The 20843-nt window shown below is 41.3% G+C and overlaps 1 protein-coding gene across 1 annotated transcript in view; it reads left to right on the top strand.

Moving 5' to 3' along the window:
- The window catches only part of THBS2 (thrombospondin 2), a 94752-nt gene extending 90397 nt beyond the window's left edge, over positions 1 to 4355 (top strand). Inside the window, exon 22 of the mRNA XM_083176275.1 lies at positions 403 to 4355. Within this exon, the coding sequence (XP_083032401.1) occupies positions 403 to 410 (8 nt within the window). The 3' untranslated portion in view covers positions 411 to 4355. The remainder of the gene's footprint in view (positions 1 to 402) is intronic.
- Positions 4356 to 20843: the final 16488 nt, after the last annotated feature.

The raw sequence follows: 20843 nt of genomic DNA, 5'->3' as shown, positions 1-20843 counted from the left end.
AGCTGCTACTGTATATTAATTACCAGACCATAGAAAGATTCACACAATGCTAAAATACAAAAACACAGATCTTTTACTAGTGCAGTATTGGGCAGTTTGTGGAATGGTATTTTGGCGTAACCGACAGGATCTGCTAGCTGGCATGTTTCAAAAGAAAGTTTCTCTACATAGGGGGCAGGTAGACTTGTTGCTGGAGGTAAAACATTTGTACAAGCACGCCGAGTGAAACTTCTTCTTGCAGGTCCTGCAGCCTTTTTTGGGCAGAGAATGCTACAGAATTTCTATCACACAACACATACATTTTAAAAAATAAAAATAATTCCCAGATGAGACAATGACTTCTAAGTAACACGTCTAAATTTACAAATCATTAACAGTATCATATTTATTTTTCTTTTACAGATTTCTAAGATACAATAGACGTTATATGGGTACAGTACTGTACATCCTGAACGACAAAGACACCTCAACTCAACCTAGTACTCCTAACCATCATTAATATTACCTGTTGCCTTGAGGGAAGGTAATGTCTACATAACATCTAAGAACTGAATTGAAGAGGAGAAAATTGAATAATTGAAGCACATCAGAGGAGAGGCACAAAAAATGACTTATTTCACAATATTTAGGTTTATAAATATCAGCATAGAGATGGGTGATTTTGTGAAACATTTTCTAATGAAATAATGAAAAATGCTGTTATAATGAAGATATAATTTATGTCACCTATAATGTTTTCACTAACTCACTATTGAACATACAGTATGCTGGATTTATAATATTTGAAAACAGTCTACCTTTCAGGTTCAGTAATATGTTCATCCACTCCAACTCTTGGGTTTCCTTCTCCGGATTTAAAGGGGAAACCATATTAAATAGTGGTCTTATTTTAATATCAGTGCTCCTATAAATCTAGCAACGGACAACGATGAATTCAGAACAGCTTTTAAAAGTGCTGCATGTTGGCTCCAGGGTGAGCATTCCGGACTGTGTCCTTGTAAAATTGTTACGTTTGTTTACAAAAAAAGAAAGAAAAGAACAAAAAACAGAAGTTTTTTCTAAGGTGTATTGTTGCTATTATGTCTTTAAGTAAATGAAAAAATTGTAATTATACCAAATCAGACAACTTGGCACTGTGTTACCTATTCATAGACTTATGAATAGCACTTTGTACAGCAAAACAAAAAACTGTAAAATCAAGGATTGGTTTTGATGAAATAACCTTATAATATAGCCAACAGAAGGGTACAAAACGAGTTATTATTTAATATTCATTTGTAAACATATGTAGGTTATTCATATATAAATTTAATGATGTCCTAGCTAATTATTCCCTTTCATTTGAGTTGCAAATCATTTTAGGGATTACACCAATAAATTATAAAAAAACATAATTTAGCAATCGGCTGCAGGGCTGATAAACTGTTAAGTGAACCTGTGCTGTTAATTGAGTCCCAGTGATTAACGGACACGTTAAACACTTGATGAGCAATATAAAGATGCCCTGCTAGTCCTACAGACTTTACTAACTTATGACATGAAGGGGAAGCAGCCAGCAGTTTCTTACACGAGAAGTTAGTGTACTAGATACTGCTCCTCAGTGTCATTGTTAAACTGGGAATGTTGCACTTGGCTTTCATGTCACTATCACCAAGTTAGGGTCATAATAATGGGGCTGTGCTGTGCAAGCTTACCTTCTCAGCCAACACAAGGACTATTACCCTCATCATGATGTCACATGTCTGGGGGCGGGCGCTCACAGGGTACAATTGCTCACATGAGTAGAGGATGCCGTGCCCTTCTCCCACAGCAGGAGTGAGTATAAAGCCCATACACTACTTCCGAGGGGGTGGAAGTAAGTGGTGCTGCCTGTAGCTTGTGTCATATCTGAAAAGTACACGTAGTTGATTTTTTTATCAAGTATTTTTGCCTTGATGATGGGTATAACCTTAAACTAAAGTAAATTAGTTTTGTTGCTTTTTAACTAATTTAATTTCTGTACCAAGGAGCAGAAAAGTTATTGTTCTTGCAACAGTTTCTTTCACATGTAGCTTTTAACTAATTCAATTACAGTCCGCTAAGTGTCAAATGGGAACACATAAAAATACCTATATCTCCTCTCTCCCTATCTACAAATGTGTTTCATCTGTCACAGATACAGATGCAGCCATAATGCTTTCTTATTTTACTCAATATCTGTTTCAAGCTAGTAATTTCTAATTCTAGTTTCTAATTTCTAATATAGACCCGGCCTAGAAGAGTCTTCTTTTCCATGTATATCATATGACTACACCCACTGTAGCATGACTAAAATAAATAGATACTGTATATAATTGCTCCCATTTTCATTTTCTCAGCAAATTTTATTTTTCCTCCTCCAATATTTGGCTGTATGGTTCTCAGGCAAAGCTCGATCTTGTATCCCCAGTTCTGCCATAACTACACTGCACGGAAAACTGACATCAGCTTTCCTGTATTCAGACTACATTTCATGAAGGTACATTTATAGATTCAGTTCATAATACAATTATGTGGAAGGATGAAGCAAAAATCTAAACATCAGATGCTTGATATTAATCTTAGTAATGCATCATATAAGCCATAATCCCTCAATAAATGTGTTGTTTTGCTATGAATATCTACTAACAGGGAGAAAGGATGAATCTTACCAACATACTTCAAGAAAACAGTGGCACTTTATATCTTTTCAAAACTGCCTGTGAAGCATAATAAAAGGTTATTTTCTTGAAAGATAAAAGGCAGTGTGATATCAATTGTAGTATTAGATGACCTTCCTCAGGGACAATCACATCCATCACTATGGTTACTGTAGATGTTCTTGTGTTGTAAGTAATCTGATGCCAAAGCAATAAATGTTATGTGTATCTACACAATATGAGTAATAATGATAAAAAAGCACACTCTGTAAGCTGAGAAGTTCTGAACTACTGTATTTACATCTACAGTAAATTCGGCTTTACATCACTCGCACCAAAATTTGTAATACCAAAGCAGTTGATAACCATACTCAGACATAGCCTAAGAGAAGTAGCATTAAAAACTAACCTTACATAAATATATCTACCAATAACATTCACAATTGTACAAGCAGCCACACAGTGAAGAATGCTGAAGCCACTGCCAAATTGCAGATATCAGAGAACAATAGCTTGTATTCTGCTACATCGCATGTAACGTCATATTTAATCTCAGGTTCTGTGAAGGCATGACGCATTTTACATATTCACTCACGCCAGGCATCTCGCGGTGCATGGTGTATTCAGGCTAGATTTGTGAATATTACTTTCTCTTATTGTATAGTATAAGTTTGTGTTGAGGTTTAGGTTGATTGAATTAGCTGATTGAATTAGCTGTCATCTACAGTAGGTCACTCAACTGTCTACTGCAGGTAAAACCCACATCCTTGAATTTGTGTTATTTAATTAGAAATTGGTGTTAAGATTTAGCCGGTTTCAGTGTGAGAAATATTGGCTTTTAGTTGGTACCTCCAGACTTATAGATGACTATGGCAAGTCTTTATTTTAATATAATAATGATAAGACATTGTGCCTCTGGTACACCCTTCCCAATTAATAATATGTATCTAGAGGTGTTTAAATAGTCAAATATGTCCAAATATGTAATTTTTCTATAAACAACAGAAAAATGGGTTTAATTATATGTGACGGGATGGTATCAGAATGCCAGCCCTTGGGATGCCGGTGGTCTGAAAACCAACAACATTGGGATATGTAGAATTATGGCACCCTGATGGTAAATTTGCTAATCTACCCCACTCGCTAACCCTCCCCCCACAGCCTAAACCTTACTCCCCTCCTTAGTGCGTAACTCTATATATCATCCCCTCCTCAGCCTAAACATAACTAGATCCCCTTCGTTCTTACCCCTCCCTGCTTTTTGCCTAACCCAAAAGCCCAATACAAACACTAACCTTAACCTACCCCTCACCCTACCGCAGCCTAACGCTAACCTTCCCTATACTGTCTAAACCTAACCATAGAACCCCCCTTTCCCCCATGACCTAGCCAACCTGCCCCAGCAGACTTATGTTTAGGGTGCTGATAGTTGGAATTCTAGCACCAGCATTGTAAGTGCTCGTCTCCCCAGTGTCCGGTTTCTAGCACTGGTTTTTAAGACTGCTGGCATCCCGAAAAAACTGTATTTTGACTGAATCCCTATAGGATATGTTTGTACTGTATTTTCAATCAGATGCAAGTCAAGTGTTCATACAACATTTTTACACACCCGAAAATAGTCTAATCATGCCTATTTGCTGAAATACTATTGTTGGTTGTTATTTTGTTTTATTAATAAAAGTTGAGAATAATCTTTTATTAGCAGTCTATATTTATGGGCACTAATATCATCCAACATTATGCTTATGGCTCATGGTATCTTATTTGCCCCATTGGGGTACCGGTTGTCTTCCCCACTATTGCATATATTTTACATAGTTCCACTCTGCAGAGATAAGTGCAATGCCTGTGAATTGCAGTTTCTCATTGAATTGCATAAACAAAAATGCTACGGTGTACAGATGGGGCCGCTCTCATCCTTGCCACCAGACTTCCATCCTCAGGTTTCTGGCAGATGGCTATCCAGGGAACGGGATGTGGATGTGCAAGCATCTTACATACTTGCGTGTCCTTTGCTGAAAATAGGTCGCATGAGCATCTCGACATGCGCATGCCCCATTCTGCTGGAAGGCGCGCTGAGGAGTGCAGTCACATCTGTTTGTATAAAAAATTAGTTTGAGTCAGTATGGCTAATATAATCTGGCCCTTAAGGGTGAACATGGTGCGATTTGAGCTTCCAATTTTGACTTTATAGTAAAAATCCGATGAAAAGTTAGCAAAAATTGCACATTGTGCTTGCTTGTCCCCGTAGGACCGGTATCCAAGGGCATAAATACCATAAGTGCAAGGGGGCAGCTGCCATGGGGCCCAGAGCTGCATGTTTTACACACATTTATCAGTTGCTAAATAGGGGGCTCTTAAAAGCCTTTGCTATGGGGCCTACTAATATCTAGTTATGCCACTGCCGGTATTGTTAAAAAAAAAAATAGATTGTGCAGGCAAGCCAATTCTGACTATATTGTATACAGTGTAGCATTCTAATAGCATTCTAATCGGCCAAAATCGACCAAAATGTCAAGTAAATATAGTTTTTAAAATCTCAAGTAAATATAGTAAAGTTTGCTTGGGTCTGGGCTCCGGGGAGTAGGGGGAAATCACATAGCCAAAATCTTACCGTTTGTATGCATAAGTGTACATTCTAACACTCTTTTCATTTAAGCACAATACTTTAGGTTTAGGCTATGGGAAATATGATACCTTGCCATGCTGCGGAAGGTTCACGTACATTGCTGTTGCGGACATATATACATTTATCTCTAACTAACCATTGCCTGCTAAATTATGACATGCACAACTCTGTAAAGGAAATACATATGTTACATTCTGTTACAAGCAAGTGTTAACACATTACAAGCTGAATTAAGCGGCTGTCTTTATCCTAGTAATTTTTGTAGTTACATAATTGCAACATACATAGGAGGGGATGCGGTCATTCGTCAGACTGCATTTAGGTCTACAGTCATTAGGTCGACCCCACTAGGTCGACTGGCAGGAAGGTCGACCTGACTTAAGGTCGACATGGGCCAAGGTCGACATGACTTAAGGTCGAATTTGCATAAAGGTCGACATGAGGAAGGTCGACTGGTCATAAGGTCGACATGGGTTTTTCACTGTTTTTTGAGCCGACATGTGCCGACAGGCGGTATTTCATGCCCTACCATCCACTAGGGCGTGGTGGGAGAATAAAATAGTGTGCCGAGCGCAGCGAGGCACCGTGCCCGAAGCATTGCGAGCGAAGCGAGCGATGCGAGGGTCCGATTCTCATTGCCAACTGTGTCCATGTCGACTGTGTCGACATTCGGATAAAAAAACAGTGAAAAACCCATGTCGACCTTATGACCAGTCGACCTTCCTCATGTCGACCTTTATGCAAATTCGACCTTAAGTCATGTCGACCTTGGCCCATGTCGACCTTAAGTCAGGTCGACCTTCCTGCCAGTCGACCTAGTGGGGTCGACCTAATGACTGTAGACCTAAATGCAGTCTGACGAATGATCCCATTCCCATAGGAGATTGTATAACATGATAATAGAGACAAAGGGTGAAATGTAATACGGTGAGAAAATCAGAAATTGAGAGATTTGGTAAGGAATCTCCAGATTTTTTTTAAAGCGGCAATCATTTACACTGTTAAACCAGTTTGATTTTGCAGTGTAAATGATTGCCGCTTTAAAAAAGAAACCTGGAGATTTCTTACCAAATCTCTAAATTTCTGATTCTCTCATCATATTACATTTCACCCAAGGTATCAATGGCAATATAACCATTTTTTATAGAATATATGCAAAGTGTTTTTTAATACAAGATTTTTGATGTACAAATACTGTAGTATGTAATAAGGGAATTTAGTTATCTGTCACTAGTTATATTAATAATTTCAACCAACAACAAATGCTTTTTTAATGCCATGAACGTTGTGTTCTGGACTTTTTGCACATTTACTTCATTATTATGAATCCATGTGTTGTATTTTACTGTCATGTCTGCAGCTTCTTCTATCCACACACTCCATAAATTCATTAAATGTATGCATTGTAATTGATGTGGAGTCTATTTGGGGTTTGTTCCACATAGAACTGAGTGGAACAAAAGATGTTAATATTAGTACTAGACTGTGCCAACTATTTTTTTCTTGTAAATTATTATTATTATTATTTTTACTTATTTTTTAGCTTTGTTTAAGGTTTTGTTTTTTGTTTTCTAAGAAAGGAAATCTGTTCTGATAAAGAATGTAAATAATTATTTATTTGTTTATGTGGACAAAGCCTACAAAATACTTAATTTAGCGATACAATCTTTTTATATCTTTCAAAGATTCATTATAGGAAATAAACTACAAACAGAGGTTTTAACAAAATATTTCTCTAGTAGTAAAATTATTTCTTTTGGGTGCACTTTGTTCATTTTGTTCATTTTTCAGATGGGTCTTTATGGATAGTATTAACCTTAAATTTAATTATATAATAATTTTTGGGTCTTTTGGATAGTATTTATCTTAAATCAATTATAGAATACACTAGCGAATCATCCCAACTTTGCATGGGAGCAATTTTGAATATAACATATATTCACTTCCTGCCTTGGCATACTGGTAATACAATATTTAAATTTTAGTAAAGAGCGCCTCAAAAAGAGATGTGTTCACACCACACCAGATGCATATGCAGGGCCACTGAGAGGGAGGGGGGCAGGTGCTAATTACCCGGGCTTGCTTGAGGGTCCCACCTTCCCCATCCAAGCCTCCCAGGCAGCGGAAGCACACACCTCTACAGCATGTGCTGTGCTGACAGCAGGTTCAGCACAGCATGTGTTGTAGGTGTGTGCTGCTGCTGAAGGGTGGGGGGCAAAAACACCCCCCCCCCCCCTCGACTTTAGTGTTTTTTCACCCCTCTAAACATTTTGGGGGCGTGGACTAATCCCGGAGGTGACCACACCTCTTGTGATTAGGCCACACCCCAAAAATCTTACCGGGGCCCGGCATACCTCTCGTCAGCCATGTGCATATGCTATGGGTGAGCCCTGTGTACACACTCACACATCTCATCTCAATCATCCCCCTCACTTGGACAAATGGTTTTCTAGTTGCCACTGCTTGGCATTTGTTATAAATCAGAGGTTCTCAAACCGTGGGTTACAAACATCTCAAACTTGGGTTGCGACTCGATGTTGCCAACAAGCTAATGACTCCACTGATCTCTCAGCCAGTGATCCACGGATATGCGTTCAATGGATCAACACGAATTAGGTTGACAATAGGTTGACCACTATTGTTCGACACCTTAAAAAGGTCCACATGGCTTAGGCCGATAGGGACAAAAAAGTTGACACAAGCAAAAGGTCAACACAGGTTGACATAAAAAAGGTCACTGTGCCTGAAGCATGGCATGCGAAGCGTGCCATGCAAGGGGACATTGTACACTGATACGGTGTCCATGTTGACCTACTGTAAGTCGACATAAACATCAAAAAGCTAAAACATCATGTCAACTTTTTTCATGTCAACATTTTCTGTGTTGACCTAAGCCATGTCAACTTTTTTAAGGTGTCAACCTATGGCCTGTCCAACAATAGTGGTCAACCTACTGAGTGTCAACCATAATTGGGTCGACCCATACCCAATCCTTCATACTCCTTGCATCACTGGCCTAGAGATCTAAGGAGTCATAAGGCAGCTCCACTGCCACCCCATTGCTCTGTCTCACCTGTCCCGCCCAGCTACAGCTCCTGTCACCACTGCCACAAGCAGTGCGCTCCTGAATCCCTCATCTTCATGCTGATATCAACAAAAGGGCACATGGCTGGCAGCAATTACACTCACGGTTCTTGGGGCTTCTGGGTTGTAGGAAACTTACAGAAAAAACAGGTAGACCACAGTCAGACTCAGATGAGCCATCTCTCAATAATCTGTGTTGGACCTCTTGTAAGTAAAAGCAGCAGGGGAGTGGGTGTCATCTGTGGGCACCAGGAGGGGCATTTTCAGAAAGCAGCAGCAGAGGAGCACTGTGCACAGACTTTATGATATGTGTCTGTGGAGGGGGAAACTCAGTAATTAAACACTAAATGCCTCCCTCTTCCATCCTCCATTACCTCCCTGCAGTGGCGTAAGTTTGTTCCAGTTGCCCGGAGGCAAGATCTATATTGGTGCCCCCCCCCCCCCCGCACACACACACACACACATACAACCCTATATAACCTTATATAAAATATATATTTCTGTTTAGATAGATAGAGAACACATATATACTTCAGAACTCAGCCACAGAAGCAATATCGTTGGCCTTTAAATAACTGATTTAAACTTCCAGGGGGTGGAGCAGGAGCCCGGCGGCAGATGACTCCATTGCCTCCCAGAGTTCTGCCTCCCTGTCACATTACCTGTCACTTCACCTGTTTTGTGACTCTGCAATGCTCATGGGCATATGCAGTCTGCTGACCACACATGTGGAGGCCATTTTTCTGTAACTTGCTAGGGTCCTGCAATGATTTTTATTGTCTGACAGGGTCCCAGTACAAAATAGTTTAAGAACCCCTGTTATAAATTAACCTAGATGAGACTTCTGATCAGCAGCAACAAGTCTTGATGGGGGTGGAGTCATAGTAAGGATAGTGGCCAATGCAGAGTTACAGAGATAGGGATAGGGGGTCAGAGGAACACATGGGGATAGTGGGTAAGAAGAACATTTGGGTGGGGGGGGGGGTGCAGAGGGTCACATGGGAAGGAAGAGACCAGAGGTACACATGGGAAGGGAGAGTCATGCTTGGGGTAGGTTTAAGGCACACTTAGGGTAGTTCAGAGACATACATCTAGGGAGGTCAGAGGCACAATTGGGGAGGCAGTGGTCTGGGGCTGGGACAGGAGCAGAGGTACATATGGGAAGGGGAATAGGGAGGTAGAAGACAGGGTGGTAGAAGACAGAAGCACTCATAGGGAGGGAGGTCAGAGGCAAGTTTGATCAGGCATGAGGCAATGCCCCATGTACATATGGGGAGGGGAGATGATACAGATGGAGCACCTCTCACTATTGCTCCACCAGTGCCAGAATCTGTCCGCTGGCGATCGCCGGCAGAGAGGCGCTCCATCTGACTGAGACGCGTGTGCGTCTCACACGCACGCGCATCTCAGTTTCCCATCGGCGGGGGGACGGGAACCCTGTCCGTCTCCGCTTCAGGGAGACGGACAGGGTTAGGGGGGGGGGGCGGCAAGGCGGCGGGGACCAGGGGTGACCCTTGGCGAGGCGGCGGGGACCCGGGGGGAGCCCCGTTGTAAGGCGATGCATGCGCATCTCGTGCGCGCGCATCCCCTTACGGCGGCTGGAGGGGGATGGCGGCTGGTGAATCTTCCGCCATCCCCTGCGGAGTACTAGAGTATTATTACCCATAGAGATGTGCATGGACCTCTGTGCTTTGGTTTCTTCTAATACATAAAAGTGGCAAAACCACCCTCAAATGTTGTGGTTCAGATTCAGTTTAGTTTTAAATTGGAAAAAAAAATCCATTGATTACAAAATTCATAAAAACTGATATAAACCATTAAAATCATTTCGTTTTTGCCATCTAAAGCCTGAAATCTCCATTGGTTAGATTTCACAGGAGGTGGGCTTTAAGGAGAGTAAGTCCAAATGATGCATCCTAGATGCCGCAGAAGCTGTGATAGACACTCAGGGACCTGCAGCACATATGTTACATACATCTCTACTCTAAATAAATGATGATGATGATAATAATAATAATAATAATACATGTACTGCATGTAACTATATACAGATGGAGCCCCTCTCTTCTTTGCTCAACTCTCGTCAGACCATCAGACTGGGACGTGTGTGCGTCTCATGTGCACATGCATCCAGTCTCTCGGTGGCTGGGCATCAGAACCCTGCCCAGCTCAGCTTCAGGGAGATGGGCAGGGTTATGGGGGGAGGTGGCGGACAGCATTGGGGCTCGCAAGCATCTCGTGCGCGCTCACCCCCTGGCGATGGCAATAGAATCGCCAGCCCCTGCAAAGATGGAGCTCGCTCCATCTGTATGTGTAAACTGCAACACCAGCCACTGCTGAGAGGGGATGGTCGGGAGAGGAACGTGGAGTTGATTATCAACAGCATAGCAATGATATTGGAAGTCTAGAGAGAATGAGCTCACCAAAAGAGGATGTATATAGAGAGAAAAGGAGAAGTCCAATAACATAACCTTGCCTACTGTCATTGGAGGTGCAAGAGAGGTGGAATATGAATGAAGACAGAGAAGGAACGGTCAGAGAGGTAGGAGGACAGCCAGGAAAAGTCAATATCAATGTTTAGGATTTGCAGGAGGAGAGGGTGGCCCACTGTATAAAAAAAAAGCACATTGGTCAAGGAGAATAAGCAGAGAATAATGTAGCATGGAGGTCACTGCAGACTTTTGTGAGGACAGTTTAATTGGAGTGGAGAGGGTAGAAGCCAGACTGAAATGGGATAAGCAGGGAGTGGGAGAAAAAAAAGGAACATGATGGTTGTAGACAATATGCTCAAGGAATTTGAAGACAAAAGGGAGTAAAGATATGGGTCAGTAGTTGGAGAGTGTTAGGATCAAGGGTAGATTTTATTTAATAATGAGAGAGACCAGGGCATGCTTGAAGGTGTATGGGACAATTTCTGATGAGAGGGAGAGAATGAGGAGGTGGGCAAGATGGAAACAGGAAAAGGAGAGAGGTAAAAAGTAGGAGGGGATTGGATAAACTAGGGAAGTGGTGATGGGGCAGGCATGGATGATATCTTTAGATACACTCAAAAAAGCAGTTCAAGTTGGTGAGGCGGATGGAAAGCCATGGTCAGGAAAGTAGTGGGCAGGATCGTATGTGATGTCAACATATATAGTCAATTTTTTATGTAAATTAGGTGACAAAGAGTGAAGTACTAAGTCTAGGTGAAGGCCCACCTTGTCTCAGTGGACGGAGTGGCAAATATACTGTACATTGGGGATTTAAAGATTGAGAGGTTCTTTAAGTATGACAATTTAGACATAGAAAGGGCAGCATTGTAGGTTGAGAATATACAGTGAATTGATATAGAGGAAGTGCACTTTAGAGCACATGAACATTTTTCAAGATATTTGGTGAATTTGGACTGCCAGTTGATCTGCGTGGCTTAATAATGGTCACTGGTGCAACAGAGTCGAGAGCAGAATCAATAAGCATTATATAGGGAAGTGGCTAGCTCAGGACAGGAGAGAGAGCAAATAGGGGAGAGAAGCGAGTCAAGCAGGGAGTATAAGGAAACAGTGTCAAATGCCTCAATGTTACTTTTCGTGATGGTAGCTTTTGGATGTAGAGAGGTTAAAAGAGACAAGGTCATGGTCAGTTTAAAAAGACAAGGTTTGTAATGACTTTATTTTTCTTGAAAATACTTAAATAAAGAATATATTAAAAAAGAGACAAGGTCATAGTCAGAGAGTTGAAGTCAGAGATTTCACAACAGATGCAGAGATCCTGCATAATACATTTAAGTGACTGTCCTAATGAGCGGTGACAGTGTTGGGGTTCTAAGGGGACCTTCATAGCATGGCCATGGTAGGATAAGAGAAACTGCTCTGATCCAGCAGGTATAATCCACTCACTGATACCCCACCGAAAGTAGATGTTACAAAAACAGCTGATGGTAAGGAGGTGGCGGGTCAGGGAAAAGTTGGTGGGCAGAATGTGGCATATCACGGGGTGGTATGTGGTGGAATTGATAATAGGCAGGGGTGCCATGTTATGTTATAGCTGATTAGAAGGGATGTTATGTTGTAGAAAAAGCTGGTCAGCAGGCAAGGCATGTTATTGAAGATTGATTGGGCAGGAATGGAGTTTCATGGAAGAGCAATTGGTAAGTCAGTGAAGGCATGTACTGTAATGACATCCGATGTGGACTTCCCTGCACTTAAATATGTAGTGTAGTGCTAATGCCATCATTTAGAATAGAAAAGAACAGACTGATTAGTCTGGACTTAAATTACTAATAAAGACTAATACAATTACTAATAAAGAGCTTAATGCTAATTTTACTCAGTATTAAGTAAAATAGATATTCCCTATTGTATCCTAATACTGGAACAATCCTCTCTTATAGCATTAAGACCATTAATGCTACTGTATATTGTCCTAATGCTATATGGTCTCCTGGTTCATCCTAGCTGTGACTAAGATGCATTTTCAGCAAAAAAAAAAGACGCTCAATGCTAGCAGGGTCTCAGGTGACCTGGTGCGCAAAGAGAGGTTGGCATTTAGACATGGCAAAAATGTAAAACAATTGCTAATGCTTCCATCAACTCAAAATACATCTAAAGACCAAACCTAGTTAAAAATAAATTAACTAATTAACACAAAAAGCAGGATGCATCAAATGCCCAGGATGCACTACTTGCAACTCAATATTCTCAGATGCCGCTTCCGCATTTGTTTATAATCCTTAATACTGTAGCATGCTTCTTTTATTTTATTTTTTATTTTTGTTTGGGATTCCTCACTCATTAGTATATGGATATTTTAATATCTGTAATTATTAATTTTGTAGTTGTGCTAAACATAAAATAATGCTAAACATAAAATAATGCACAGTTTAAAATAAATGGCAGCACAATGGACACTGTCCGTTCCTATATATGCCTGGGAAAATCAGGAGCTGACTTGGAATGATATAGTTACCATCCTCCTTTAGGGAATAAGGGTTCCGATTGTCCTGCAGACCATGAAATAAAACCTCTCCTTCAAGGTCACGGAGGATTTGGTTCTAGGTAGGAGTCCATTTTATTTGTAATTCCAGTGGTAGGCTTGAGGCTGAACTTTTAGTTGGAACCTGATGGTTCGGAATGTGTCCTGATTGAGAAATTAGTGCCACCAAGAATCACTTCACTGACACGTTTTGCTAGAATAGAGCTTTTTCAAAGGTAGTTATTTAATTTTTTACCATACACAATTATTCTTTATAAATATCCTTATTCAAACAATTTCTTTTAATTCTGCAAAATCACTCCCTGACACCCTTCTTAACCAGCTTTCATGATGACCCTATCTTTACTTTTAAAGAAAATACTGTCCTTTGGTTTATTAAAATGTATTGTAATATACTCAAATTTTCGGTACTTATGTAGTATCTGGGCTGCCGATTTTTTGATTGTATGCCTTAAGTTAAGGCATACAATCAGATGCGATGCGATATCGCATCGCATCGCATACGATGCGATGCGATGCGATGCGATGACCCGATTTTTCCATAGGATTCAATGTTAAAATGGACTGAGTCCATTTTAACATGAAATTCAATGGGAAAAAGGGGTCCTTTTCATACCCCTACTATCCAAGTGGGCATGGAGTTGGATATAAACCTGTGGCGAGCGTAGCGAGCCACCGAGCCCGAAGCGTGGCGAGCGAAGCGAGCCCCGCGAGGGGACGGTATTCTGTGTCCCCTCGCGGGGCTCGCTACGCTCGCCACGCTTCGGGCTCGGTGGCTCGCTACGCTCGCCACAGGTTTATATCCAACTCCATGCCCACTTGGATAGTAGGGGTATGAAAAGGACCCCTTTTTCCCATTGAATTCCATGTTAAAATGGACTCAGTCCATTTTAACATTGAATCCTATGGAAAAATCGGGTCCATCGCATCGCATCGCATCGCATCGCATGCGATTTGGTCGGGTGCGATGCGATGCGATGGACCCGATTTCAAAATCGGCAGCCCAGTTACTACATAAGTACCAAATTTTCTATAAATAGTAGGATCTAGAAAATGTACATTTAACTCATTGCCTGTAAAGGTGAGTACAACCCCAAAATAATTTTTATTTATTGTCTCCTGACAGACTACGAGGGATTCTTTACCACCCTTCCATATGAATATGATGTTATCTATAGAGTGATAGAACATTACAAGACCCACCTCCAGCTCACTCCAAACATGGGACTTCTCCCACAGATCCATTAATATACTGATTTTTGTACCCTTCACTGCCCCTGAATACAATTACCACAAAATCTTGATGGTAACAGTCTTTCAGAACATCCTCCTTATCTATATAAAATGTATTTTGTTTTCTTCTACATCAAATCCTGATCATTCTTTTTTAATGTTCTAACTATCCTTCTTTTCATCTCCTCTAAATCCCGGCCTAAGGGAACATTCCAACCTTTTTAACACTTGGCTTTTTCTATTTTTTTGTATATTTCCTTTTCTATCTTCAACAAATATTTACATTTAAAAAAATGAACATGAGTCCAGAATTCTGTATCATTTCTGCTTAAAAGATTCTGGATTTGTATTAAACTAAGGTAATTTCTTTATAAAAAGTCCATGTGGGATTCATTTCTAAACAATATAAATTTACAAAGTCAAAACTTTCAACCATAAATTACTTTCAACAAAAGTTTCTGTAATCTAGTCACCAAATCTTCTAGATCTTCATCAATTTAATTTTGCGATGGTACAAGTAGATTTAAACAATTGTTTTGCTAAATCTTTCCATTCTTCTCTGAAGCTGAACACTTTGTTGCCACTCAAAGAGATTTCAATTAAATCTCAGTGATTCCTATTAATTGCAGATAATTACTTCATTAAAAAGGACACAGTTTTAATATTATAGATCAAATTAAAGGAAGTTGGAGGTAAATTGGAAACATTTTGCAACCTAAAGGATTAAATGGCAACTTCCTAAAAATAATGTTGTTTCTAATACTGTAAATTTCTTTTGTGATGAAGAGTTTGTAGCCAACATGCATTTTAAGTTTCCATCTAGTTCTAGGATTGCTATGTCCCTTTTGCAGTACTTTAAAATTTGGTTATATCATTTTGTTGTATATGTAGCAGTATTACCAAACTGTATATGTCTCTTTAAGAAGCCTATCAATATGTAAAAGGTATATAACTTTGGAATGAGCATACCAGATCTTTAGGAGACAGCATAAATTAATTAAATGTGTATCATTCAAGGGAGAAAATGCATTGGAAGCAGATGAACTAAGAAACTACTCAAGACCTATTGGGATGTCTGAGGAAAAACTATTTTCATCCAAAAACACATATTTTCAGTGAAACCTGTGTGTTTTCACTCGAAAAAAGTCCCTTTTTCTGGTGAAACTAAGGGGTTATTCTGCTTGGTACATTGGGACCGTATAGGGGCGGATCGGGTTGTTTTTTCATCTGCGCATGCGTAGCTTTTGCAATGCGCATGTGCGGTGACCTCACACCGCTCACGGACGGGTCTCTTTGTGCGAAAAAACCTGTCCGCAAGAGCACGGTCATTCTGGGCGGCAAGTGGGCGTTTTTAGGGGAGCGGACGGAATAATGAGGAAAACTGGGCGTAAACATGGGCACGGACATATGCTCCCTCGCACGATCAGTGACACACGCAGAGTTTTCCATTGAAAAAAGGCGAGACCCGTCCGTGCACTGTGGCGTACGCTCAGATATATGGAAGGTGTCGGTGTGAAAACGGACAACATCCGTCCGTACACGGTGGTGTACGCTCTGATGTACGCCAGGTATCAGTGGCTAAGAGGGAGATCCATCCGTGCATGGTGGCGTACGCTCAAGTGTACGCCACCCCCCATTGTCGGTGTTTGTGACCATCCGTGTGCGGCTGTTCTGTGGGCGGACTTTCACTCACCGCGAGCGTACGGGAAACGTTCGGTGAAACGGACCGTACGTACGGTTCACCGACCTAACCAGAATAAGGCCCTAAATCCCCATGTTCTGGCTTATCAGAGCTAATAGAATAGCCTCCAACAATGCAAATACCCCATTCACTGATTGGAAGTAATTTAATATCGGCCTAAGGGGTACATTTACTAAGCTTCTAAAAAATAAATAGAGCTGGTGTTGCCAATAGCAACCAGATTCTGTCTATCATTTTCTAGGATGCTATAGAGAAATGATAGGTTGTTATGGGAAATATCAGCTCTTTTAATTTTTAGAAGCTTTAGTAAATTTACCCCTGAGAACTACAGGGGGTGGCCAGGAACAAGGAAAAGAGGAGAGGTCGGCAATGCTAGTGCGCTAGAAAGTTGGAAGCACAGGACAGCTAGTTGTATACAGATGTAGCCACTCTCATCATTGCAAGCGCGCCACTGCATATGATTGTCACGCAATATTTGCATCTTCTGAGCAAAATTGCCACAATGCGCTATTGCAGCTCAATGCATTTCTATGAGCCACAGGAGTGCATTAGATATATGCGCATGGCAATGGGATCATGCTAATTGCCACAGGAGTGTGGCGATTGGTGTGATAATAATGAGTGTGGCTACTTCTGTTGCAACAGTTACAGTTATGCCACCAGCTAGGAAGCGAGGAACCAAGTTGGTAGCTCTGCTGGTATGGCAACCTAATAAATAGTAAAGGTTTATTTCCTCATTTCAGTATTTAAATGACATGGCAGCACATGCCATACATGGGCAGCCCACATGTGCATTGAATCCTTCAATACTGACTGCATACTGGCCCAAAACAAATCAAAAGGCAAAAATATTTAAGGGGATTCATCCCAACCAGGGCCGGCGCCACCACTAGGCAGCTCTAGGCATTTGCCTAGGGCGCCGGCACCTGGAGGGCGACAGTTCCCGCGCCGCCGCGTGCATAGCGCTAGTTATTTTCTATTCACTGCAGGGACCCCGCCGGCCGCCGCCAGCTTTATACACAATGACAGCGCCACAGGTACCCCCGCGGCACGGACACCCCTGCCCGCTCCAGCACTGCAGGGACGCCGGCGCCGAAGGTTTTTTACACAGGTACCACCAACACCACCCCCCCCCCGGCACCGGGGCGCCCCCACCCCGACTCGCCTGGGGCGCTCCGGTGCCTTGCACCGGCCCTGATCCCAACAAGTCTCTGCCATCTACCACCCTGTATTTCCATCTGACAAGTTTTATGTGGACAAAAATTGTCCCCACTCCTACACTGAACATGAGTCCCAATGCAGCCCCATCCCAACCCTGGTCATGGAAGTCCTTGTTCCAGGTGTGATTGTAGGATACAATACCTCATCTCTAACATTTTAGAAGAAGAAATCTTGTACTAATGTTTACTGTAAATAATTAAGGTTTGCAGTTTACACAAGTGAAGGTTTATTCAAAGTTATGTGCACAAAGCATTCTAATTTGTCTCTCCAGAGAATGATGATATGTAAAAGAATGGATGTCATAATTATACAGTACATACCTTAATGTCTATTTCCGTTAGACACATCATGTAATACTGTACATACAGTATGAGTGCATTTTGTCTATTGCTGACTCAACAGTTAGGGGACTTTTTTTTATAATATTTTCTCAGTGATTGTCCTTGCAAAGGATAGACAGCAAAACATTTTACAAGACACATCCTAGCTTCAAATCCAATAATAATTGGGTGCAGCTATTAAAGTCTATAGAGAAGAAAATTCTCAATATCCTTCCTACTGTATATTAATGATATTGACTTATCCCAAACTAAAAGTCTATCTTCTTCCTGTGTAAAGAACATGCTATTGAACTTGCTGTAATGTGCTGTTTCCAGAAACTAGTGATATATAGAGTAAGTGTCTGGACATAGAACTAAGAATGGAAAAGAAACATATTTAAAAAACACAAACAGTCTCTGTTACCATTGATGATCCATTAGAATATGAGCACTGGGGGTATGGGACATAGATTTAATGCATAAATTACTAAAAGTTAAATTGCATAAGTTTAGAAATTGCATTATCTCAGTGAAGTGGAATTGCTTCGACTGTGCCCATCAAAATCACATTGGTCATCGGTGGGGCAAGGCATTCTGCCCAGTGCCGAATTTCCCATTAGGCACGTGAGGCACGTGCCTAGGGGCGGCACATGTTTGGGGACGGCACTTGGATGCATGATAGTACTGTCAGCCTGAAATGTACCAGTAACTGCAAAATATCCACTGCGCTGTACCATATTCCATCTTGAATAGAGTGTAACTGAGTAGGACATGCAGATACTTCCCCTGTTAGTTGTCCTACTTAGTAAATATGTATTCATAATAAAAGATAATGTTACAGTTGTTGTCTTTTTTTATTATTATATTAAATTGGCAATCATTAAATGAGGGCTTATAACTAATCAATAAAAATAATACAATTAGGCAGGGGGGCGGCCATTAATGTTGTGCCTACGGGCGCCCTTTGCCCCTAAATCCGCCCCTGATTCTGCCCAGCCCTTGTTACCACCATGCCCACATATCCATGTCAAGAATAAGTGCATTAATAGGTAAATTCCAACTGGATGCATTAAAAGCTGGATAAGAAGGACAGAGTCCCTGAATAAGTGTTAGGGGTGCACGGGCACCCCCTAATCCTGTGGCCACCCTTATGAACACCTCTGCCGCTAGCAATACCAGCAAAAGACTTTTGCTTTTTATAACTGTATACCATTAAAAGAAGTACCTATGAATCATCAATGTGTGTTTGCATTGTTAATTGTACTAGACCATATTACGACATACCTGCGTCATCCATATATGTTTATGACTGCTTTTGCATGTACTGTTACACAGAGGAATTAGAAGATTAAAACTGAAATAGGCAGATTAGGGTGTGGCTGAGATATATTGTAGATATATTGTAGCCAGTGCTAATCGATGATGGTAGACATGCCTAATTGGCGGTGTTAGACATGCCCAATAGATGAAGCTATGCACACCCCTTTGACGGCGCACCCCCTAATAAAATGTGCTAAAATGTGCACCCCCCTAATGTTAATAGTCACACACTAATGAACACCCTAAGCACTAGGTGCTGAAAGAGCTATTTATTATAGCACACTGAAAATGCATTGCCAACTTTACATAGAGTAAAGTTGTCTTTCTCCAACATAACATCAAAGACAAGGGAAACATTTTTAGCACTTCAAAGAAGGCTTATTGCTACCAGCTACTAGGATTAGTGTCCCTTCCTTACAATTAAACATTAGTAATCAGAGTGTTGCATACTTACAGTATTCCCCAGTGAGAAGCCAGGGATGAGACCAGACGTGGGATATTGATATAGTTAACCTCCATATCAGTAAAAAAAATAAATTAAAACATGGACCTTTCTTTTTTATTCACCACTAGTATGTCACATATCGGAGGCTTCCCTCCAAAGCAAGGAGCGTCCGGTGGGGTGCGCATGGTGGCGGGTGGCATTGCAGGACGGGGATGGCCAGACAGCTTCTCAGGAAGAGGCGACAGGCTGAGTCTTAGGTGTGGCGGTGTCTGCCATCTTGCCGATGTTTCTGGTTAGTGCTGGTGGCTTGTGCAGGATCGTGGCTTGTGCAGGATGTGGCTGACTCTGGTTTCAGCCAGTGTCCTCTGTACACATGTTGGAGACCAGTTCATACCAAGTCTCCTGAGTTCCTGTGCTAAAGGTCCAGTCCTCTCTCTTTAAAGGAATCAGGTGTGCAGCCTCATGGACAGTACATATTGTTGCTTACCTGGGTTAAGTGCTTCAGTCCTGAGCCTCTGAGATTATTCACGTTATGCTGGTCCGGTCACAGTGACCTATGCCTTGCAGTGCCCACTGTCCAGTTGCTGTTATCCTTGTGGTCGTCTGTTTTGCTTTGAGGTTACCCCGATGCTGGCAGCCCTTAAAGCCACAGCTACCAAAAGTCTTTCCGTGTTCACAGCTATCAAGTCTTCAGTGTCCACAGTTATGAAATATTCAGTATCCACAGTTCTTAAAGTCACAGTTAGCAAAGTCTTTCCGTGTTCACAGTTATCAAGTCTTCAGCGTCCACAGTTCTTAAAGCCATTGTTAGCAAAGTCTTCCGTGTCCACAGTTATCAAGTCTTCAGCATCCACAGTTTTTAAAGTCACAGTTACCAAAGTCTTTCAGTGTCCACAGTTATCAAGTCTTCAGCTTCCACAGTACGGTATATTCTCTTCTCATCTTTATAAGTCTCAGCAGCAAATTTCTACAGTAACCTTCCTTGTCTCCTAAGTCTCAATCAGCAGGCGCTATTTCCTTGAATTCATTAGAACTGTTTTTGATTAAATTGTATTATCGTTTCCCTTCCCCTCATATTGTACCGCAAACCCTCATTAAAGTCTTTCAAGCATATCATGGTTCCCTCCAACTTCTTCCAGGATTATCTCAGCCTTACATTACATGAGTAAACTGTATATCAGACCTTCTAGCTTTCAACCCCCTGTTTTATCTCTAGTGCCACCACACTCACCAGTTCCACCAACTCCGATTTGTATGACAT

This window comes from Crinia signifera, chromosome 3 (genome assembly GCF_055691185.1).
Source record: "Crinia signifera chromosome 3, ASM5569118v1, whole genome shotgun sequence".
In the NCBI taxonomy this organism is placed as follows: Eukaryota; Metazoa; Chordata; class Amphibia; order Anura; family Myobatrachidae; genus Crinia; species Crinia signifera.
This window is presented reverse-complemented; position numbering and strand designations above follow the sequence as displayed.